This window comes from Octodon degus, unplaced genomic scaffold, assembly GCF_000260255.1.
Source record: "Octodon degus isolate 3935 unplaced genomic scaffold, OctDeg1.0 scaffold00072, whole genome shotgun sequence".
In the NCBI taxonomy this organism is placed as follows: domain Eukaryota; kingdom Metazoa; phylum Chordata; class Mammalia; order Rodentia; family Octodontidae; genus Octodon; species Octodon degus.
The window spans coordinates 946,241-968,887 of NW_004524648.1; the positions used below are offsets into that span (position 1 = coordinate 946,241).

At 51.2% G+C, this 22,647-nt stretch overlaps 1 protein-coding gene across 4 annotated transcripts in view; it reads right to left on the reverse strand.

Annotated features, from left to right (window-relative positions):
- Positions 1 to 3,005: 3,005 nt before the first annotated feature.
- The window catches only part of Sgsm2 (small G protein signaling modulator 2), a 41,184-nt gene continuing 21,542 nt past the window's right edge, over positions 3,006 to 22,647 (reverse strand). Inside the window, exons 3-25 of one of the 4 annotated variants that reach the window (XM_023719816.1) lie at positions 21,001 to 21,163; positions 20,535 to 20,696; positions 20,166 to 20,233; positions 19,924 to 20,069; positions 19,525 to 19,659; positions 18,960 to 19,084; positions 18,480 to 18,547; positions 17,977 to 18,137; positions 17,689 to 17,815; positions 15,934 to 16,068; positions 11,983 to 12,136; positions 11,266 to 11,330; positions 11,042 to 11,187; positions 10,475 to 10,603; positions 10,212 to 10,234; positions 10,052 to 10,106; positions 7,878 to 8,261; positions 7,501 to 7,625; positions 6,953 to 7,035; positions 6,712 to 6,821; positions 6,264 to 6,360; positions 4,819 to 4,986; positions 3,006 to 4,592 (exon numbers count right to left, since the gene is read on the reverse strand). In XM_023719816.1, coding sequence (XP_023575584.1) covers positions 4,504 to 4,592; positions 4,819 to 4,986; positions 6,264 to 6,360; positions 6,712 to 6,821; positions 6,953 to 7,035; positions 7,501 to 7,625; positions 7,878 to 8,261; positions 10,052 to 10,106; positions 10,212 to 10,234; positions 10,475 to 10,603; positions 11,042 to 11,187; positions 11,266 to 11,330; positions 11,983 to 12,136; positions 15,934 to 16,068; positions 17,689 to 17,815; positions 17,977 to 18,137; positions 18,480 to 18,547; positions 18,960 to 19,084; positions 19,525 to 19,659; positions 19,924 to 20,069; positions 20,166 to 20,233; positions 20,535 to 20,696; positions 21,001 to 21,163 — 2,918 coding nt within the window. In that variant the 3' untranslated portion in view covers positions 3,006 to 4,503. Of the gene's footprint in view, positions 4,593 to 4,818; positions 4,987 to 6,263; positions 6,361 to 6,711; positions 6,844 to 6,952; positions 7,036 to 7,500; positions 7,626 to 7,877; positions 8,262 to 10,051; positions 10,235 to 10,474; positions 10,604 to 11,041; positions 11,188 to 11,265; positions 11,331 to 11,982; positions 12,137 to 15,933; positions 16,069 to 17,688; positions 17,816 to 17,976; positions 18,138 to 18,479; positions 18,548 to 18,959; positions 19,085 to 19,524; positions 19,660 to 19,923; positions 20,070 to 20,165; positions 20,234 to 20,534; positions 20,697 to 21,000; positions 21,164 to 22,647 lie in introns of those variants that run through there. The other 3 variants (XM_004635333.2, XM_004635334.2, XM_023719817.1) reach the window with 3 other exon arrangements.

Genomic DNA, 22,647 nt, shown 5'->3' on the forward strand with positions numbered 1-22,647 from the left:
TTTTTTTTTTTTTTTTTTTTTTGAGGGGTGGTCATTTTATTGGGAAAAGCAGCAGCCAGCCTGTCCTTAGTCCAGGATATTTGGGGGACACAGGCAGAAAGTTTTAGGGAAAGACTTCACACCGCCTTCCTCTGATCCCTGTGGCTCAAGCTCAGAGACTAGTTCTGGTCTTATGTGCTTGCAAAGCTTTATACTTCCTCAAACAATTTCTACAAACATTATCTTGTTTCATCTTTTAACAGCCCAGTGGAGTAAATAAGCCAAGAACTAGCCCATTTTGGCTGATAACGAAGCAGGTTTGAGGTGGCTTGTTAAAATCACACGGTTGCCTGGGGCCTTGTGAGAGCTAGTCAGATCTCACCTCGAGGCAGAATTTGCCCTCTAGCACTTGGGACCCTTGTTGGACCCTGCCAGGGACAGTGCAAAGGACAGGGCTTGGAAAAAAACACTTTGGGGGTTGCAGTCATGGCAAGCAGCAAAGTGGGGTGGGGATGGGGGGTGTTTGTCCAAAAAGCTATCCTGTCTTTTTTTTTTTTTTTCCTATATTTAGAACAGGGTCCAGGGTCTCACTATGTAAATTGGATTCCTAGTGATGCTTCTGTTTTCAGCCTCCCAAGTGCTGGGATTACAGGTGCGCACCACCATGCCCAGTCTCAGTTGCTGTCTCCGTGTGCCCTGCAGTGGGACCAGCACAGCACGCTGGGGATTGAACCCTGGCTGCTGTGCTCTGCCTAAGCAGGTGCTTTAGTCCACTGAGCTATCAGGCTGGCCCTTGTTTGATTTTTATTATTTATTTATTTATTTATTTATTTATTTATTTGAGACAGGATCTTGCTATGTTATTTAGGCTTGCCTTAAACTCACTTTGTAGCCTAGACTGGCTTTGAACTCATGGTGATCATCCTGCCTCAGTCTCTCCTGCCACCACACCTGCCTCCAGAAAGTTGGCCTGTATGACCGTCCCCGCAGTACTAGGGATCGACTCAGGACCTTGCGCTTGCTAGGCAGGTGCTTAAAAGCTACTGAGCTATCTCCCTGGTCCCAGAAAGTTGTCCTTTCAAGGAAGGGGACAAAACTGGAAGTCAAAGGCCTGGCACCCGTGTTCTCAGCTGGGCCTGGAAGAGCACTGTTCCATAGCTGCGTTTTGTCTCCCCAGCCTAGCCCCTTAGCAGGCTGGGTGGGCGTGAACAGTGTGAGGGAGCAGTTAGTGGAGCCTGGTTATAGAGAAATCTGGCTTCTCTTCTACCTCAGTTCCTGAAGAGAACCGACTGCCTCTTGGGATGGGCATCACAGGTTTCCCTTGAAGGATAGTAGTGGTGGACACAAATCTTATTGTCTGAATTAGGGCTAGATTTAAGGAAGATCCCATGTCAAACCCCTCCCAGGGACCCATCAGCACATCAGCCCTTTTCACTCGTGAGATTTGGGCTCCCTCTGCTGGAAGCACTAGGAAGAGCCGGGTCACATCCACTGGCCAGTTAGTGACATTGACAGGAAAGATTAGGGGTAGGGAGGACCCTTTCTGAGTGTCCACTTAAGACCACTGCTGTTGTACCCATCACTGTAGACATGGACAAAGACCCTAGTGTCACAATGATGACCCAGCATTATCTGAGGGCTGAGCTTAGAGCTTCTGGGCAGGCACAGACCTCTTCTGTGTACTTAAAAGGACACCACCCAGGCACAGTTGGAACCTGCAGGAGCAGCCTGTGGGCAGGCTAACACGAAATAGAAATCCAGAGGATGAATCTGGTCACTTTCATTTATCACCCTGTTCTGTAAGGACTCACTTTCTGGGGTGTGTCCCCATCAAGGTGGTGCTTCCAGTGCCCACCATGCTTACTACTGCTTGCTACCTGTAAGACAATTGCCCCTGCCTCAGCTGCCCTATGAACTTGGCTGTGGGATTCCCTGTAGTGCTGTAAGTCCCATAACACTTGTTCCTAGTTTACCCAGGCCTTTGAAATTTCTTCCTTGTGCTCACAGCTAAACAAAACCTGATTCCTCTGAGCTATGGAACCAGTGAAGTGATGAAGTGTTCTTCAGGGGTTTATTGAATCCCGACCTCAGAGCTCCTTGAATCAGCAGGTTTCTGCCACCAATGTGTGTTCTATCCTAATATCCCAGGCCAGCCTACTAGGGCCATAGGCTACAGTACCGAGTTGTCAACAGGCCCCCGTGTTGAGAAAGCATGTCCCCTAGAGCCAGAAAATGTGGTGTAGGACTAGAGTTGTCTGCCTAGAGCCAATGATGTGACCAGTGGCACGCTGGGGTGAAGGCAGGAGAGGAGGTGACCTATTTTTGCAACCGGGTCCTTCCTCCTACTACAGAGCCCAACCTGACTCAGGTATCTCAAAAGACTGCTTAGGGAATGGGAACCACAGCCAGAGGGGAGGATGTGCCTAGAAGATGGAGAGGGGCTGGGAAGCTCCTCTTGTTCCAAGTCAAGGCTCAGCTCTTCACTGCAGGTCAGAGAGCAGGCAAGTGAACCAACTATTTTTTTTTTTTTCAAACATTTGGTACATGGTCTCTCTATGCAGCTCAGATTCCTATAGTGATCCTTGTGTTTTCAGCCTCTTCAGTGTTGGGATTACAGACTCAAGTCACTGGCTCGTCACTTCCGGGGCTGGGGCCAGCCCTGGTGGGCAGAGCTGGCCACACACATAAATAAATTAAAACCAAATCCCTGTCAGTCCCTGTGCTTGCCTAAGCAGGCACTTAGTCCACTGAGCTATCTCACCAGCCCTAAGTGGGGGGCCAATTGAGAGGAATCACGGTTCTGAGGTGAGCCCCTCCCCCCTAGCACTGAGTACCTGAGGTCTTTCACCCCTCAACTCCCTGACCAGCCACACTGTCTAGCCTAGAAACTTTGGTTTTGTTTGCCATCAATGCCTTTGGAGTTGGACCCCCTTGTGTTTGGTTGTGGAGTGAATAGAATTCCTCAGTACACAACACAGTACCTCAACATGCAGTGTCAGTGCTACAAACAAGCATGCCTCGGAGCCTCAAGCAATGCCAAATGCTGTTTATTGGTCTGTTACATTGGAGTATAGTTTCTGAGGCAAAAAAAAGTACACTCTGCTCCTCACAAAACCAGAGTCACTAAGGCAGGCACACAATAGCCACCTGTGCTTGGGAGGCCAAGGACTCGTGGATGATAGGGGCTGGCAGTAGAGTGGCTGGCTCCCAAACAGGCCATGCGGTGCCTGGACAGAGGTGGACTGGGAGGAATGTGCTGGATGCAAAAGGGCTGCTGGCCCCTTGCTCATGTTTCTCAAAGGCAGGAAGTCTGCATATCTTGGTGACTGCCGGGCAGGTCAAAAGCCCAGCTTCCAGGTCCCAGGGGAACAGCCTATCACATACGGGGGTACAGAGACAGGATGACAGCAAGCAGCATGCCTAGGCTTTGGGTCAGGAGCTGAGGCCGTCCTGACACCCTTGCAAATGTTGTTCCTCCAAGGGGATTCTGGGTCCCCAGTGGAAGGTAGGGCTAGGCTTGCTTCTCACCAGAGACAAATGAGGGAGATACAAGCCTCCCCCAACTCTCTGCTCTTAGGAACTTAGCAGATGCCAGGGACAGGCAATAGGCTTCCCAAAGCTCAGAGGTCTGTCCCTGAGAGGAGGCTGTGACAGGACTAGCTCCCACAGAATCAATCTGGGTTCCCAAGAGGAGCAAGCACCCCCACTGCATTCCAAGTCACTGAACTGATGGTGTCGGGTCCACAGTTCTCCACTCTACCAGCTGAGCTATGGAAGAGTGCACCCAACTGACAAAGTGTCATTTATGCAGTTTCTGGGGTGCATCTAATGTGTAAAACAAGGGCAGGTTGGTGACAGTGACACTGTACCCACACACATTGTGTACTGTGCAGTGAGGCAAGCACAAGGTGCTACCTCAGGTAGCCAGAGGCAGTGTCAGTGCTGCGGAGGTGGGTCGTTCCCACCCAAGGCTACATCCAACTGCCCTTGAATCTCAGGAGGGCCTGGAGCATGACTCAGGTTCCTGGCTCCCAGGATTCATTCCCGAATGAGCAACGTATAAAGGGGCTCTCAGGAGATACAGCACAGAACCCCTTGCCTGATGCCTCTTACTGGGCAGGGCCTAGGCCACCATAGCCCCTGCTAGCCTTACAGGCCCCAGGTTGGCTTGAGAGAAGCATTGGAGAACAGTCCAGGCTGAGGATGCAGGTGGCAGTGGGGCTATTCCCAGTTGTTTGAGGGGAACAGAGTAGTTGCCCCCAAGGCAGCTGCTTCCTAAAGTCGACCCCTCCCATCACAGCACTGATCTGAGGGCTTCCTGGCCTGACATGCCCCACAGGACCAGCATTGCCAGGAGTCAGATCCCAGGCTCACAATCACTTTGTTAAAACACAACTGGACAGACAGGGTCATCTGGGGTTGGAGCAGTCTGGGCTTCAGTGCCCTTGAACTTTTTCCTGCTTAAGCCCAAGCCGGCCTGCTGCCCAGGCTTTTTCTCTGTGCTCCTGGTCCCAGCCACAGCACTCACTTGTTCTCTATGAGCATCTGCACCTTTTGGACCAGGTCCCGGGCAATCCGCAGGATCTCCTGGGCATCGTGATGCTCAGCCCGCTCTAGGGGAAACAACAGATAATTTTGAGGAGGCCCAGAGAGAGCAGTAGGGTGGGGAGGGGCCCTGAGGCTGACTACTCTGGTTGTTTCTACCTACTGGGCTCTTGATACTTTGCCTACAGAGAAACAACCCTGGTATTCTTGAGAACCCTCCAAGTCTGCCCAAGCCAGGAGTGGAGGTCCCCACACCTCCAGTGTTGCAGTCAGGATGGGTGGACCAGCTCATACCATTGAAGAACTTGATGATGTCAGTGAAGTCCATATTGTTGTCACGGATAATCCCTCGGTAGGCCTCCACCAGAGCCAGAGCGATGAACAGCACAAAGTGCTCTGATGAGATATGCCTGGCTGCCCAGATCACCTCCCACACAGCAAACACGTCCTCATACAGCAGCTCTGGGGATGGCAAGGAGGGATGTTCACCAGTCCCAGGCACAGGACTGGCACTCAGGTTGAGCCTGGCTGCCCACAGGTCTCTGGATGGAGCCAGGTGGGCGACAGAGCTCTGGCAGCGAGGATGTAGAACTCTCCTCACTGCATACAGCCTAGGTCAAGAATGGGTGTTCTAGCCAGGTGTGGTGGTACATGCCTGAAATCCAGCACTTGGGGGGTTGGAGGCAGGAGAATCACTGCAAATTTGAAACCAGCTTGAGCTACCTAGAGTATTCAGGGGCAGCCACAAGTGTGATCTTATTTCCAAACAAAAGTGACATCTCAAAACAAAAATCCAACACCAAAAAAAAAAAAAAAAAAAAAAAAAAGATGTTCTGTACTCTAGATGAAGGCCCTGCCCTTCTCTTTGGTTATTTCTGCCTATTTCTCTTTGGTTCCTACAGATCCCGTGTTGGCACTGCCCCAGGGCAACTCTTTTTTTTGGGCCGAACTGGGGACTGAACTCAGGCCCTTGCGCTTGCCACTGAGCCATCTCTCCAGCCCTTAGACCCTTTTTTTTTTTTAAAAAAAAAAAACAAAGAGTTGTGCTTAGGGAAAATTTGGTTTGAAAAAAGTCCTCCCTCAGGGACAGGGAAATGGCTCAGTAGAATAAGCGCTTGCTTGGCAAGCACAAGGGCCTGAGTTCAATCCCCAGTTTCGCCAAAAAAAAAAAAGTCCTCCCTCAAAAAATGTTTACCCACCATCACCTATTATGGTAGCAATTATGAATTCTGGCTGGACCACAGAATCACTTCACATCCTTTCACGAACATGCGCCATGCCACAGGTACAGTTCAGGGGCACAGCACCTGCTTAGCATCCAGAGTGTCTGGGCTCTATCCACAGTACCATTAAAAAAAGCAAAAGGAGCCAGGCATGATGATCCAGACCTGTAATAGCAGTGCTCTGAGAGGCTGAGCCAGGAGGATACCAAGTTTGAGCTTAGTTTAAGCAATTTAATGACTTGGTGATATTATTTCAAAATAAAAATGGACTGGGGATGTAGCTTAGTGTGAAGCCCCTGGGTTCAACCTCTAGAACCTCAAACAAAATGAAATCAGACAAAACAAAATACAGAGTATTCTAAAAAGAACATATGACCCCAGGCAGCAAGTCTGGGGCTGTGTAGGGAACAGCACTGGAAGTTTTTCAGAGCTCCCAGTGCATTGTAACATGCAGTTAAGGGAAAGAGGGATATCGCACTGTCCCAACCCAGCCTTGTCAACTAACACACTTCTTACCTCTCTTAAAGTCCAGCAGGAACCAGCGGTAACAGAAATAGAAGTGGGTGTAGTCTCCATTCTGATGCATCAGTTCAAACAACTCTGAGTCCAGGATCTCATGTGGGAAGAGGGAGACCAACCTGACGCTGCCTGTCTGTCACCTTTGCCCACCACACTTAGTAGGGCCGGGGTGCCCCCTGCTGCCCAGGTCTTCGGGGGAGGTGTTGTTAACCCTACTGCCACCCCTATCTCTCTGGTCTGCATTCTTTTTGGAACTGTACAAGTTCCTGGGTGTTGCATTACCACTCACAATCACACTCATGCTCCTTGATTTGTAACATGGATAACAACAGTTTTTAAAGTGAAAAGGTATTAAGGTTGTATATAAAGGACATTACTGGAACTACTCCCTGGCCTCCACGTGGCTGACAGACAAGCCCAGCAGTCATGTGGCTGCAGACCTCACCTGGATGAGGGACCGCATGTTGGCAAAGTGGGTGTCCATGGCGCCCCCATTGGGGAAGTTCTGGCTCATCCTTTTCATGAGGTGGCTAAAACAGCTGTACGCCAGCTGATCTACACGAAGACAGGAGTGAGGCTAGGAGATGGGGCTTATGTTCGCCCCTCCCAGACCTAGCCACCTTCTTTTTCCAGTCTGTCACCCAAACCCAACTTCATTTTGGGGACTTCCATTCTCCACCGCTCACCATTGTCGAGGATGACCAAGAGCGGGGCCAGCAGGTCACACATGCCTTGCACGTAGCCCATGTCCAGATGCTCCCACACGTAGCTGAAATGCCAGGGACAGTCACTGTGGCTGCGCACCATCCTCTCCTCCCTGCAGGGATCCCTGCAGAGAAGGCCCCTAGAGTAGCCTGGTACCTAAAGTCATTCTTTCCAAGACACTAAAACATTTACTATGCATTCTGCCCTGAGACAGTGGGTTATTACCATGGTCCTTGCCCCCGAGGTACTCAGGGCCTCAGAGAAAGCGACAAGCAGCAATCACAGCTTGGCACAAGGGGCAGGGGAGTAAAAACAGGTAAGGCTTCCTGAAGTGTGGCTAGAGCAGAGAGCCAAAAGACTTCTGGGAATGCAGTAGGGTGGGATGAGGGGTACTACTGGGAAAGTTGTCCTGACAGGGTGTCACATGAATTGTGTGCATAGCAGGGTAGCTGCTGGATAGGATCTTTCACAGAGCAATGGGGGGGTTCCTGCCTCCTATTCTGAGCCCGCCCATCCCCAAGACTGGCACCTGCACATGATGTCTCTGAGCCTCTCAAGATTGGGGGGTGTGAAGTACCAGTAGTTGCGGTCACATCTCTGCACATCCTTGTCTATGCGATGCAGATTTAAGGCCACAGTGTCCAGTAATTCTATCTGGAAGAGTGGATAACCCTCAGCAGTGAGGCTGGCAAGCCCTCCCTGGATGCAGATGGGAGGTGGTTTCCCCAATAAAGAAAGGCAGCCAAATAAGGAACCCAGGGTACTCTTAAGAGTGCTCTGGGGATGCTGCAAGATGGGCCTGGTATTCCCTCTGGGAGAGCGCACCCTGCCACCCTGCAGCCTGTCCCCAAGCGTCATCATGTCAGGAGAGCCTCTGGGAACAGGGCTAGGGGGATATCCACATACAGTGTAGGCCGTAGCACACACAGCTGCCAGCTGCCCGTCTGCCTCCAGCTCATTGGCCTGTAGAGACTTCTCCTGGCTGGGATCTTGGGGCTCAGAAATAGTGTGGGCTGCAGAAGCCAGCCCTTCAGAGCCTTCCTCTCCACCGCCATCCTCCTCAAAAACCACACTCTGGCCCTCATCTAGGCTGGACTGGATGCCTGAGGCCACAGAGTAATTTCGAGAGGATGGCAGCCCTGAGTCTGGAGAGTCAAACTCCACTGACTGCTGTTGCTCCACCATGGCAGTGCCGAGAGTCCCAACTCCTGGTTCTTGCTCGGGCTTTGGTCTGGCATCTTCAGAGGCCTGGGGCCCTGGGGTCTCCAGATCATCCACAGAGATAAACACCTGGTGGGAGTGAACAGATGGCGGCTCTTAGCTGTACTCTGGGACTTCCCTAAAGTCCCTGCCTCCTTCCTGGGTTGGAATGGAGCTGGGACAAAGAATTTTCTTCACACCCCTATTCCCACCCACGGCACTCAGCAAGGCTGCCAAGCTGGCATCAGACCCAGCTAAACAAGTGGAAGAAATAAGGCTTTGGTAAAGAGAGAAACATCTTCAGCCCTATCCAGTCCAGCATCATGTGATGTACTACAGGGCTTTCTGTGGCTGCTGTACAGAAAAAGGAGCCAAAGCTCTCACACCCATAGTCAGTGTGGACTGTCATTCTACAAAGCCTTAGATAATGAGCCCAGGAAAGCTGTCCTCAGGTCTTGATGGACTGCTGGGGCACTATTGGGGACAGGGGACAGGGTAGAGATTTTAGGAAGAGCAAGTTATTTCATATCTTTGGTACTGAGTGTTCAGCAGGGCAAAAAAAGAAACTTGTAGAGCCGAAGTACTTAGTTATGGTACCCTTCAGACAAACTACAGAGAAGTTAGAAGTAAAAGGAAACATTCTGCTGAGTGGAATAAGTCCACTACCATGGACAAGTCAAGGGGAAAATAAGGCATGTATTGCAATTGTTTTTTCCTAACTGGTCTATGTAGGAAAGGTTGCTCAAAGTAATTTTTCACTCTGGGCAAGAAACCTGAAGTGCTGGGTAAGAATACAATTCTGAAATAATCAAGAGCCTCAGAATAGAGGCACATGCTGTAATCCTAGCACTCTAGGAAAGGCTGAAGCAGAGGGAGCACAAGAAGGATCAGAAGGAGTCCAGCTTGGGCAACTTAGCAACTTAATGAGACCTTTTCAAAATCAAAAAAAAATAAAATAAAAAAATAAAAAAATAAAAAGAGGGAAGGTTAGACATAGCTTAGTATGAAGGCCCTGAGTTCAAGCCCCAGTACCTTAAAAAGGGGATGAGGTGTTCCATTCTATGGGCGGAGATAATGCAAGGAAAACCTACCCACTGATGCTTGGAACTAGCTCTGAAGTCACTTCTCCAAGGAGACAGAAAATGTCACAGGGGCAGGAGGACCTTGCCGGTGCACACCAGCATGACTGCTCCAAATGTTTCTGTCCTCTGGACAAGAATTCTTTATGTAGCCTCTGAATTCAGAGGCTTGAGAGTAGATAAGAGAATACAGGCCATATATAGAAAGTTCTTATCCAGAGATACTCTTTTTTTTTATTTATTTATGTGTGTGTGTGTGTGTGTGTGTGTGTGTGTGTGTGTGTGTGTGGCCAGCTCAGCCCACCAGGGGGTGGGGCTGGCTGGCATGTGGTGCTGGGGGATTGAACCGCGGTCCCTGTGCTTTGCTAAGCTTGTTCTAAGTAGGTGCTTTAGACCACTGAGCCATCTCACCAGCCCCCAGAGATACTCTTTTCATCAGCAGTGGATCCAGGATTGAACAGGGTGCCTGCTGATAGCCTTGAGTTCTCTCTACATGGAGATAAGGAAAAGGCTTCCCTAAATCCCAATACACCCATCTTTCCCCATTAGTCTGGTGAAACTGAACACAGAGAACTATCAGAGTTATCTCATCTGGCTCCTACAGCTCCCAGGGAAGTGGGCAGCAGGACAGCACTTAGCCATTTCTCAGCTGAAAAAATGACACACAAATACATTATGCTTTCCTCCCAGGGCTCTTGTGCCAGTCAATATTAGAGGTTGGGTTGATGCTCAGGACTCTGGGGCGTCAAAGGCTCCTGGGCCCCATCCCAGGTCCCCCACCCCTCCAGACTGCTGGCTTACATCATTGCTGATGGTGGAATCTCGGTGGATGAGGCGTTGCACATGGCTGTCAATGCTGCTGCCCGAGGAGAACTTGGTGAGCGTGGCTGGGTGAGCCTCCCGCTCCCGCTGCCTCACCACCACCTCACAGGCCTTCCACTCTGCCAACACCTGCTGGTACCTTGCTGCCACCGCTGCATCCACCTGTGCTCAGACCACACCATGACCGTGGGGGGAGGGTATACCAGGGTCTCCTCCTCAGGGGCTGGGACAGCTACAGCCTAGAGTGGGGGTCTCAGGTGAGGACCACAGGGACTCTGCTACCATCTTCCTCTGTCACATTTCTTTCTACCCAGAAAAGGGCTGAGGCTTCTGAGGCCCCCTCCCTGAAGTCTCATGGCCCAGTTCCCCATCTCCCTAGGCCCATGCAATAGGCTCCCTTACCTGCTCCATCTCCTTCTTATTCATGCCAAACTTGTAGTGGCCAAGCAGAAAGGGCCAGACGTCCTTGCGGATCTCATGTTCCACACCTCCATAGTAAACCTGCCTCAGCAGCTCCAACTCCTTGTAGTTCTGAAGGGCCCAGGGGGAAAGACTGTGCAGGCCCCATGGTCACCATGGCCCAGACAGGTGAGCCCACCCCATGGAAAACCCTGTTTAGGCAGAGCTTCATCCTCCTGTGCCCCAGGGTATAGCTGGCCCACTTATGGGGCAGGAAATAGAGGCTAGAAAGGGCAATGATCTAATGATGGTCAAAGAGCAATACAGAGGCAGAATGAATTCCCAGCCTGGCCCCTACCCTACAGACCTTTGGTCATAACTGTTATCACACGGGTCACTCCATGGCCCTCAGACCTGGCCTGTCAACCCTATCCTCTATTGTATTTTACTGCAAATGCCATTTAGGCTACAGAAGTTGCTCCCAGTACCTGCCTGAGCATGCAGCTATATGTAACTCCTGCCCACCCAAGCCCTTGGCTTGGTCTCTGCCTCTGAACCACAAAGTTGCACCTTTTTGTCCTTCTGATACTTGCTCCACACATCCTTGGTGAGGCCTCTTGAAGCCCCCGGGGGCCGGTCGGGTGGGATAATGTTGTGATGCACAAGCGCTGACAGATGGGTCCGCACTGTGGACAGGTGGCGGCAGTGGGCCAGCCCTGCAGTGGGCAACCAGGAAGCCATCACAGAGGTGCTCCCCAGCCCCAGCCCTCAGCCCCACCTCAGCGTACACTCACAGCCATAGAAGGCCCGGGACACAATCTGCCTCTTCATGCTCTCACACAGCAGCCTGAGGGGCAACCTGTGGAAACACGGTGGTTCAGAAGGCTGGAGCTTAAGGACCATGGTAGGAAGAAGGACCGACAGCAAAAAGCCATGTCACAGGCTTCCATCCCTGGCATCCACATTCAGTACTGCTGCCCCCAGCCCCAGCTACCCAAGGAGGGATCTTGGGCATCAAACTTTGTATGAATCTTAATTCCTCATGTGAAAATGAACTCCTCAGGGTCATCAGGAGTAACAGGTTAAAAAATAACATGACAGGTGAAGGAGGACACTTGGCAAATGGCCCATACGGAGGCTGTTCATGTGGTCCTTTCACATAGCGGGTGCCTTGATAGGTGCTGAGTGTCCTCAAAGGTGCAGCCTGATAGCAACATCTGTTTCTACCCTAGGAGGCACCAGTCTAGGCATTTACACAGTTCTCACAAGTGCCTTACAGAGCAGGGTATGGTATTATTCCCATTTTACAGGTAAGGAAACTGAGGTTCAGAAACACAGAGGCTCCTGGAGACTAAGGAATTGCCAAAGTCACATGGGTACCATAAACTCAGTTCTGGCCAATTCCAGATGATAAGCAGTCATGCAAATGACACTATTTATAAGGAAAGAGGAACAAACACATAGATGGATACAGGAATAAGAAGCTAGTATTCCGGGCCCCATTTACTCACCTGTCAGGGATGCAGTTACATTGGCTAGGGGTTGCATATGGGGAGCTGCGGAAGGAGCAGGAGAGGCAGGAAGAGCCCTGGCTGCACAGGGGCTCCAGGTGCCAGGCTGCCAGGCCAGGCCCAAAGCCCTGCATCTCGATCATGTCACCAGTATCTGAGGGCAGGAAGGGGCTATGGTCAGCACCCGGCAGGCCCCCTTCCCCATGCGCCGTGAGGCATGCCCACCTCTGTGCCCGGAGCTGCAGCATGAAATCCCACACTGATGGAAAACCACAGGGGTAGTGCCTGCCTGAGCCAGATCCCAGAGATGGAAATGCTACTTCCCAGCCTCCGCAAAGCCTCAAGAGAGCGTGTCTACATGTGTAACATACTTGGAGTGAATGAGTGATTGTGTCTACCTACCCCTATCTTACTACCAGGAAACACCTGCTTTTCTAGAGTAAGGGGAGAAGAGAAGGAACACCAAAAGGCTGAGCTACTGGAATTGCTATTAGTCCAGTCTGTAAAGGTTCAGCTTAGTTTTCGTGGGCAAACTCTGAGATGCTCATGAAGGTGCTTGGAACCCTCAAACTGTGACACCACCCCCCCAGGAAGACTCTCCATTGATCAAAGCCCCCAAGGGATCCCTGAGCCACTTGGCTCATAGTTCTTATTTTTCTGAGGGGTTCTAGATGTGGCAGCCAGTGGTTAGGTAGGAACAGTGCTCCCTGCAAAGGCCAGACATCCTGTAGCCTAGTGTGACTGCACTTGGCGTGGTGGCTTCTCATACCACCATGTGGAGTTGCAAGGAGGGTCAAATTCCCCAGGCTTCCAGGGATTATGGGGACGGTGACTAGGCACACAGGCCCACCATCCCACATCACAGTCTCAGATGAATATGCAGTTCCATAAGACAGTCTACATCACTGCAGACAGAGCAGCCTTCACAGCCAGCCTCGCTGGTGTGGGTCAGAACTCAAGCCCTCTGAGAGTTTCTATGGCCAAAGTGAGACAGGATATTCCTTGGGGATGCTGCTAGGGTCCAGGGAGCCACGGAGACAAAACATAGTGAGTGCAGCAAATGAAAGGACTAAGGATGCTACGAGGGAGAGGGAGAAAGCAGAGAAGAACAAAGAAGAATGAGGATAGAGCTTGTGTGATAAGGACACTTCTTTCAGTACTGGTTTTCTAGGTGAATCTAACGTGGCCCTGGCTCACCTGGACCCTGGCAATTATGGTATGGAACAGGTCTAGCTCTGGTTTTTTTTTATAGAAGTCAGACTCCAGCTCTTAGTGTGCCTTGGAGAGGAGGATGGAGCTGATTCCCTTCTGATCCCTTCAGGGGCTGCTCTGCCTTGACCCCCCAGACCCACAGCTGGGATTTGTGTAACTATCTGGCCCTTCAGCTCCACCAGGAGGCAAATTAAGGGAACATACTTGGGGGGTGGGGGGCTTTGGCTCTGGGAGTGAGGGTGCAAGCCATGCCTGAGACTTTAGGAAGAGAGGGAGAGGATAAGTGCAGGGGATAAGTGGGATGTGACAGGACTCCGGCTCATGTCCCTGCAGCAGGCAGAAAAGCGGCCAGTCCTGGAAAGAGCCAAGGTAGAAGCTGACTCAGCCAGGCGGCAGAGGGGAGCAGGCAGACAGGCAAGAACATTGGCAGATGCAGAGGGCATGGGGTGGGAATGAACAAAGGGAGAAAAGCTCATGCCCAGAAAGCAGGGCCCAACCAAGACTAGGTCAATGCTCTTCACCTTAATTCTCCAGGAAGGAGCTGAACCAGCCAGCAGTGACACTGTGCCTCTGAATTAACCCAGTGCGACAGCTGGAGCTCTAGAGTGACTGGGCGAGGGGAAGCAAGCTGGAGGGGAGGGATCTACTGGGTCAGCTTTGACTCTGACTCTCTCCTCTGAGCGTGAGGAAAGTGTGAAGGAAACAATTAGGTGGGTGAACCCCACAGCCCCTAAGACTCAGTGAAAGGCGCCTGGCCTGGAGCAGAATTAGAGTGAACAGCATCTCTGCTCTCTGGGGGAGGCAGCTGGAAAAGGAGGGAGAAGAGGGGAGGGGAAATCTGGACACCCGCCACTTGAGTGACATGCACAAGTCAAGCATGTTGCAGGCTTGAAAAGCAACAGCTAGCAGAATGGACTCAACAGTGTTGTCATTATGGACTGAAGTGCACGTGGGAGCCCTCAACCCTGTATGTCCCCAGTGATCTGCAGGTTCTCTAATTATGCCTTCTCCTCTTTTCTAAGTATTAGTGGCCCAAGGACTCTGTAGTAAGCTGGTCAATTCCAGGTTCCAAGAGGATGCCCAGATCAATCCTGAGGCCTCTGTTCTCTGCAGGCCTAAAAGTCTCTGTTTCTGTAAGTCTCAGCCCTAAGACTAGTCAGAGATGAGTTTCCTGTTGTCAAGTTTGCCAACACAAGGGCTCTATGGAGCCCTGTACTCTCTAGCCTGGCTGCCAGTTCAAAGGGCAAAAGGGGTTCTTGACTCCCTTTTTAGAACTTAATTACACTACTCGAAGTCAACCTATAAATGAGCAGCAGCCCCAAGTCCAAGTTTGCAAGGATCCAGATGGCAGGCACATGTGCAGGCAATAAACATGAGAAACAGTATGTTCTTGCCTAGGCCTGACCTACAGACTTCTGTTGCAAGGTCTGCAAGGCCCAAGACCTGCCAAGTGCAAGATGCCGAGTCTGATTCCTGGTATCACAAAACAAGAAAGAAAGAAAGAAAAAAAATGAACTAAGCTCCTTGGCAGAATTTCTGTGGAGCAATAAGGGAAGTGCTGTACTCTTAGGCCCCTCTGTAGAAACAGGAAAAGGGGGAAAAGCAATTTTCCTCAGAAATGAGTACGGATAGAGAAATTCCCTAAACTTTATGGAGCTGGCCTTATCTCTCCTGACCCACCTTTCCTCAAGTGCCCCAACCTGGCCTTCACAGGGCGCCAGGCTGGCAGCTCCCCAAAGAGTGCAGTTCACTCTTCACCAATTCAGCTCTGTGCTAAGTAAGACGGAGGTGAGCACAGGAACACCAAGGGGCTGTGGGCACTGTACTGTGTCACTGCCAATAAAGAGATCTCTGTAATCATGGACTTAGGTTGATGAGGGTGGAAACACACCTGTCTGACAGCCTTGAAGCAGCATCTGGCTTGGATGGAGAAACTGAGCTTTGGGATAGTAAGATACTTTCTCAAAACCACATAGTTAACAAGAAGCACATGTGGGGCAGGAATTTACAGTATCGTGCCCTGAGCCTGTGCCCTCTTCTAGACACTCTGCTGCAGTTATTTCTAGATTTCACACTAGAGTACCAGTCACATCTGCTAGAACCTTCAGGCCTACTAGGAATACTGAACCCTGCGGTCTCTCCAGTGGTGCCCCAATCCCTCACTTGACCTTTCCAGTCTCTACATCTGAAAAAAAAGGAAGGGCCTAGAACAGGGCTTCCAGGTATAGTGGTGCACACCTGTAACCCCAGCACTTAGGAGACTGAGGCAAGAGGATTGCTGTGAGTTTAAGGCCAGTCTGCACCACATAGTAACCTTCCTTTCCCCACCAAAATAAAGGCACTCAGAGTTGAGGCTGGCCTTTGCAATCAACAGAAGAAAAAACAAGATCATACCTGACATTTGCCAGCACTGAGCTCAAGGGTAGAGAGGGGCTCAGAGAGCCCTTCAGAGCCTCCAAGAGGCAATCAGCCACCCCATTTCTCTATAGCTCTTTCTTGCTTTCCGTATGAAGCCCTCTCCTCATAGCTAGAGCCATTCACTCTGTACTCTCCCCTCTCGTCAGCTCCTGTTTGGCCTCCTTCTACCCTCTGTAATCTGGCTCTTGACAGAAGAAACCACCTGGTGTACAAGTCCCTTAATGCCAACACTGCTGTTTGAGCCCCTGCGGTGGGTGGCAGGTGGGCCCAGGGGGTTGGGGTGGAGGATGAAGTAGGTCAGGGAGGGCGAGGGATAAAAACCTTTCATCAGATTGGGAGCTGTGAGGTTCCGCGAGCAGATCATTGAGAGCATCGCGTGTAGTTTATCCTCCTCTTCCTCATCATCGTCCACCGAGGCCGCGCGGCTGGCCGCTAGGTGGTGGTAGTTAATAGTGACTGCTCAAAGAGAATAGCGAGAGAGGCAGAGGCATGAGGACCCTAGTGCCTGAGCAGAAGGAACCAACTTCCTCCTTAAGGAGAGTGGCGCAGAGGCTGGGATCACCTTAAACCTGCAAGGCACAGGAAAGGGGAAGCAGGGATCTGAGAGCCCTCCTGATGATTACTGGGAAGAGTATAAAAGAAGGTAAGGGGCTGGCAGGCAGCTACAGAGCTCCACTCTTTAGACAGATCCTCTCTAGGAAGAAGAGAAGAACTAAGGGGAAGGGCATGAAAAACAAGGAGTATTTGGGACAGGCTGACAGCTCCGGAGCTCAGCAAATGCTGGCTGAGGCTAGGCACACATAAATGCAGGCATATAACTTCTGATCATTCCTTAACTCCTACATTCAGACTGGAATGAATCTTAAGATCCCCCCAAATCCCTTTTTCAGACTAAATTCAGCCTTCTGCTCCTCTAACGGTTTTCCCACAGCTGCCCTTGAGAAGCCCGAGTTTCAGCTCCTGGTGCCCTCCCTGGCTTGCCTTCTATGGAAATAGGCCTGAAAGTGAAGTGACCAGAATGGGGAAATGCCACTGGCTGAACAGAAACAGCATGAGATTAAATACAGGGCTTGTGGCCTGATAGTTCAGGGGTTAGAACACTGGTCTTATAAATAAGGGGCTTGCAAACACATTCTAGCAAAAGTTGTCTCCTTACCAGGCACATCTGGGAGGAAAAGGGAATTCTACACAGTTTGTACCTTCTGTGATTCCTTTTGGGGCAATCTGTGGTATGGCCATATATGCAGTCTGGGTCATCTGGCTTCTAATACAGACAGAACTCATCGACAACATGTGAGCACCAGCTAAGCTTTGGGAGCAGGTGATCTGGCTGGCAGTAAGCACTCTGGGCTGGCAAATTCCCTGACCTTCTCCATAAGAAATGTGAGTCTGAGTCTGACCCAGAGAAGCCTGTGGGCTTTTACCAGAAAGAGACTTTTGCTGTTGGTGTACAATTATGGATAGACTTTGCAGATCTGGGGTGTATATCCTGGGCAATGTACAGCCCATGAAGGACAGGCTACCTTTGGGCTGCCAGCCCTTAATGTCTAACCTCCAAGTTACCCTCTTCTGATGCAACTCCTACTTCAGCAAAACTCCTCTCATGAGGAGTTAGCTCTAGCTCTCAGGGAGCCAATGAACAATTTGCACTATCCAAAAAGAAGCAGGGATCCCATGTCCAGGTCACTTTGTAGAGGCTGAGTGGCAGGCTCAAAAAGAGATGGAAAAGTCCTTCATCTTCTAGTCCTAGTCTCTCTTTTTTCTGCTTTTTTTCTTTTTCTTTTCTTTCTTTTTTTTTTTTTTTTTGGTGGGGCAGAGCATGAAAAGATGAGGAGAATCTTGTACAGTGATGCTTGGGTCTTCTGAGCAAAGAGTCTCATGATGAAGAAGTGGGGAAGACAACCAGGCAGAAGAGAGGCAAACTTTCAAAGGAATGACCTGAAGACAAAGTGATGAACCCTTTGTTTTAACCCAGCCTCATCAGTGGACCCTGTCTGCCACTCTTCCTGGGTGGTACAGTGCTCAGCGCCCTGAGCAACTCTCTTCTCCTGCATGGAGGAAGTTCATAACACTCACTGTGCTCATGCTTGTGCCCAGGGTAGATGATCCGGAACACGTAGTCTGTGGCCCGCCCCATGCCCAGCTCCTCCACATCCACGGACCGCATGCTGCTACGTTTCCGTAGCTTGGGGAACACCTTGCCCTGCAGAGGGAGGGGGAGGTCAGGCTGTCCAGGGCAAAATCCCACCCAGGGTCCCACCCAAGGCTGCTCCTAAGAACTCTGTGTGGGGAAAAGAAAGGAGGAGGCTGGTGAACCACCCAACACAGCCCTGCACCCAAGAGCCTCTTCCCATGTTGAGGTACCTTCCCTTGCTGGGTCCACAGTGGGGGCTCGAGCTGTCCTCGAGGCAGCAGCCCATTCTCCAGACAGGACAGAAAGGACAGCAGGTGTCCTCCCTGTGGGAAGTGCAGTGGTGGCCTCTGGATTCCGTCCTGGCTCACCAGCACAAGTGTGCCACCACTCTCTGGCGAATGAACGTGGGCGAGTGAGGCTGGGTTCTTCCTTGAGACCTAGCAGTCCATCACATGCCCCATTGGCCAGCTCTTCAGGCTTGGTAGAAGGACAGCCAAGTTGGAGTGTGGCCCAGAAGTTGCATTAATAGAGATGGCAGGAGGGCAGGGGGTGAAGTTCAGTGATAGAGTGCATGCGTAGAAGGCCATCAATCCAATCCCCAGAATGGCAAAAGTAAAAATAAAAATCAGGGCAAGAGAAGGGAGACAAGAAGTGGAGTGGGACCCCTGCAGTGCATGACTGGGAGAAGACATCTCTGCCCCCACACCACTCTGCCTTGGACAAGCAAACTTACTTTGCTGGTGGCAGTGGATGCAGACAATCTGACTGAAGGGAACCACCAAGGCATAGTCCCAGTAAACACTGAAAAGGAACCAGATTGGTGTTACTGTGTCTCTAGACCTGTCAGCCTGCCTTTCTTGTAACCTGGAAGTGACTTTCCCAACCCTGGGAACTATCCTGAAGACTGGATGACTATTGCTGAGAAGTGACCTCAGCAAACCATGTCTCTTTGAGTCCCATGCTGTCCTTATGGCAGAAAGCCAGTTAAGTCTCAGCTGCCTGGAACTTTGGTTCAGGCAAACCTCTCCTAGCCAGGCTTGGCTCAATCCTAGAGCACTTAGGAATCATGCCAGGCAGCCTCTCTCTGCAATTCTTGGCATTAGGCTAAGAAGTGCGGGCTGCCTCCTGGAGCGGGCCGAGTCTCTCCTTTTCCTGGCCCGAGATCAAGCCTCCACTCCTTCCTGGTCCCCGGGAGAAACATCAAGGCCCCCACCTCTTTTCTAGCTCCGAGTCCCCAAGAGTCCCATTCATGAGTTGGTTGGGGGTCCACTTCAGAGTGAGGCTCTCTGCAGACTGGTGCAAGGAGAGGTAGCCAGGGACAGCCTCCATGTCTTCCTTCTATAAGGAGGAGAAACACCAGAAGACAAGAGATAATGATGGGTTGAGAGGCGAGCTCCAGGTGGGAGCTGGAGCTGAGGCTGGGTAGAAGCAAGGGAGAACAGGAGCCACATGGCAGATCCTGGTTGGCCTGGTGCCACTGGCTCTGCCCTGTCAGCTTCCAAGCTGCCAGGTGTGTTCTGGGCTGGCCAGCCCCAAGTTGGGCAATGACCCTGCCCATTGGCTGCCATTCCTAACTCTGGATGGCCTGGTTTTCAGTTTGCCAGGACAGATGCCATCCCTCACTCCTGCCAACTCCAGAATAGGCATGAGTCATAAGAAACAGTGTGTGTTTGCACCTCTCTTTGGCCAGAGGCTTTAGGAAAGAAACAGCTGTGGCTAGAGGTGTCCAGTTTGAAAAGGGAGACTGGTGAGCCAACGGTGGCATTAAGTTTTCCTACCGGCTGTACCAGCACGTTGTTCTTGCCATAGAGTAGCCTCGTCCTGGAGTTCTGATGCAGAGATTCCACATATTCGCGGGCGCAGGCTGCCAGCCTGTCCTCTGATGCACTGCCACTAGAATGCCGCTTCCGGATCTGCTAGAAAAGCTATGGCTCAGTTCCAGCCTTGGCAAATTGGCCCCTGGACTTGAGAATGCTCAGGCTTCCATGCTGACTCTCTCTGACCCCAGGTCCTTTTCTGCCTGATTTGATTTTGGCCACAAACGAGAAAGGGCTCTTGGCATTTCTACAAGTGCTAGTGTGGGGAGGAGGCTCTTTTGTGGGGTCAGTTTCCCCTCCCTAGACTCATGAGTGTCACTTGGATGAATGAGCACAAGGGATAGGAAAAGGGACACACACCCCCAGGGCTGGGCGCTTTGCAGGGGAGTCCTGACGATTGGGGGGACCCCTGATACGGTGCCTCTGGACCAGCTCATCAGCAGAAGGGTCAGTCCAGTAGTGATCAGCTGTCTTGAGCTTCGTGTATTCCAAGGCACAGGGTCCCACTGTGACAACAGGGATGATTAGCTTAGAGAGAGCCCCCTTACCACTTGCCCCTCACACTGCTGGCCTTAAGCAGGCCTCTAATCTCTCAGGCTCACCTAGAAGAGAGGCCAGGATTGGCCCAAACACAGGGTCTGCCAGTAATGCTTCCTTCTCGTAGAACTTGCTGCCAGGAGACAGACAAAATGATTGACGGTGCCCATGGACTGAGTCCAGGGCACTCAAGCTCATCAGGAAAGGATGTCCCACCACAGACCAGGTTCTTGTTAGTCACCATAATGGGATGAGTCCATAGGATAGAGCTTCAAAATTAGGAGCATGGTGTGGTCTATGTTTTCAGGGTGCTAAAAGGGAAGATGGAGGCATGCCTAGACTGTCAGGAATAGCCAAGCATGTAGAGGGTGGGGCTGAAGGCCTGTCCAGAAGGTGATTTGAAGGAGGGGCTGGTTGGGGGATGGGGCAGTCACCTGCAGTTTTCCGCCAGGTACTGTACAACCCTGTCCAGAACTTTCTCGATGAGTGCTGTGCGTACCCATATATGTTTCAAGGCCTGTGGGCTGAGGGCTGGGGCCTTCCCGCTGGCTGAGCCCTGTCTCCGCAGGGCCTCCTGGCTGCCTCCTGAGGATTTCCTGCAAAGTGGAGGAAGGTTTCAGTATGCAAGTGTTCAGGGGTAAACTCTGATAGTGGCACTGAGAATAGGGACCAGTGCCTAAGATGGGAACTCAGAGGCTCCCTAGGCTGGCATTGGGAGTTGGTGGATAGAACCTTGGGTCTATAAGGGGCCAACTCCCATCCTCAGGTTGGTCCCTCACTCAAGAGGTCCTGTAAGACATGGGCCGCAAAGCCAACCCTCAAGCAGGTTGTTCTGGGAAGGAACAAATGCCAAGGGAAAGAGCAGAAGGAAGGGTTGGGAGGCATAGGTCCACAGCTTACCTGCCCTCTACTTGTTGCTGCAGCTCTTGCACCTTGTGGCAAATCTCCCCAGCCACAGGGTATGTCTTCCCCACCTTGGTGAACAGGGCTGCCATTTTGTCACTGCGCAGGAAGCCAGCAGCACGGCGTTTCAGCTGATGCAAGAGGCAAGCTTCTACTGCACCTGGGCGACAAAGAAAAATAGCACCTGAGCTCATAGAAGAGGAGGATCCTCCTCTTTCCTATGCCTACGTCAAGGCCTGGACAGGGGCAAACCATGATCTGTGCTGGAAGTAGTGATAGTCTCAAGAGATACACTCTGACCTCCTCTCAAACCCCCTCTCTGTTCCTCTGCTCTGCCCATGGTGGGCTTGGTGACATGCCAAGCATCTTCCTTCACCTCTTATTTGCAGCATCACCCAATAAGGCTTCCAGGAGCAAAGCTGCTGGCCAGGGTTGGCATGAATAGCTGTATCTGACCACAAGGGCAAGCAGGGACAGCACCTGCATGACAGACAGGCACAGAGCATACAGCCCAGCAGCCTTCCTGGAGAGCACAGTGATACGGTTGCTAAGGAACAGGGCTCCAGAGGAGCTGAAATATTGATGAAGCCACTGCACAGATCAGTCCTGACAGCAACCTCTGGATTATTGATGAACAGAGCTGCTAAAAATGAGACTTCTCTTTTCCTTACAGGGAGGGCTTTCCTTCATTCACTCATATTTTTAGGGGTTGGACTTAAGTGTCTCCATCCAGATTCTGCTTACTGAGGAGGGACCCATAGGATAGAAAGAAGGGTTTGGTAGGAAGTTGTTGGTCTGGGTATGTGCAGATTCTAAAACTACTAGCATGAGGGCTACTGAGATAGCTCAGTGAACTAAGTGCCTGCTCAGGCAAGTGCAGGGGCAGGGGTTCAATCCCTGGCACCACATGCCATGCCAGCCCAGCCTCTGGGTGAGCTGAGCCAAGACCAGGCGTGGTGGCGTACACTTGTAATGACAGTGCTGGAGAGGCTGAAAATAGGAGGATCATTATGAGTCCGAGCTGCATGGTGAGACCCTGTACCAAATACATTAAAAAAGAAAAAGAAAACTTAGCCTGTGTAAGTGGGAGTGGGGCATGGCCATTACTCGGGTCAGACTGAGTGAGCTATGCTGGAGACAGGAAGCCAGAGACACCAAAATCTGAGTTTGGTGTGGTCATTTGCTGCCCAGGGAAAACCTGGAAAAGTGACTTACTCAGCATCTGCAAAATGAGGAAGACTTCTTAGGACTGTGTAAGTCACATAGGTAGAAAGTTTGAAACACTCTGCACAGGGTCTGGCTCTAAAGAGGCACCAGATCTATGTCAGTCCCTGACTCTTTACCCTGTCTGTTCAAACACTGCCAGCCAATCTATAAGTCTGGTGCAGAAGGCCTGGAGGTACCACAGAAAAGATCACACATTACCTAAGAAGAGAGTGGACATTCTACTGTTCTACAAATGGGCATGGTGGCACACACCTGTAATCCCAGCACTCAGGAGGTTGAGGCAGGAGGATCACTGCAAGTTCGAGGCCAACCTGAGCTACAAAGTGAGTTCAAGGCCAGCTTGAATTGCATAGTAAGACCCTGTCTCAAAAAAGAAAAAAGAAAAAAGAAAAAAAAAAAGCCATGTCAAGTTTAATT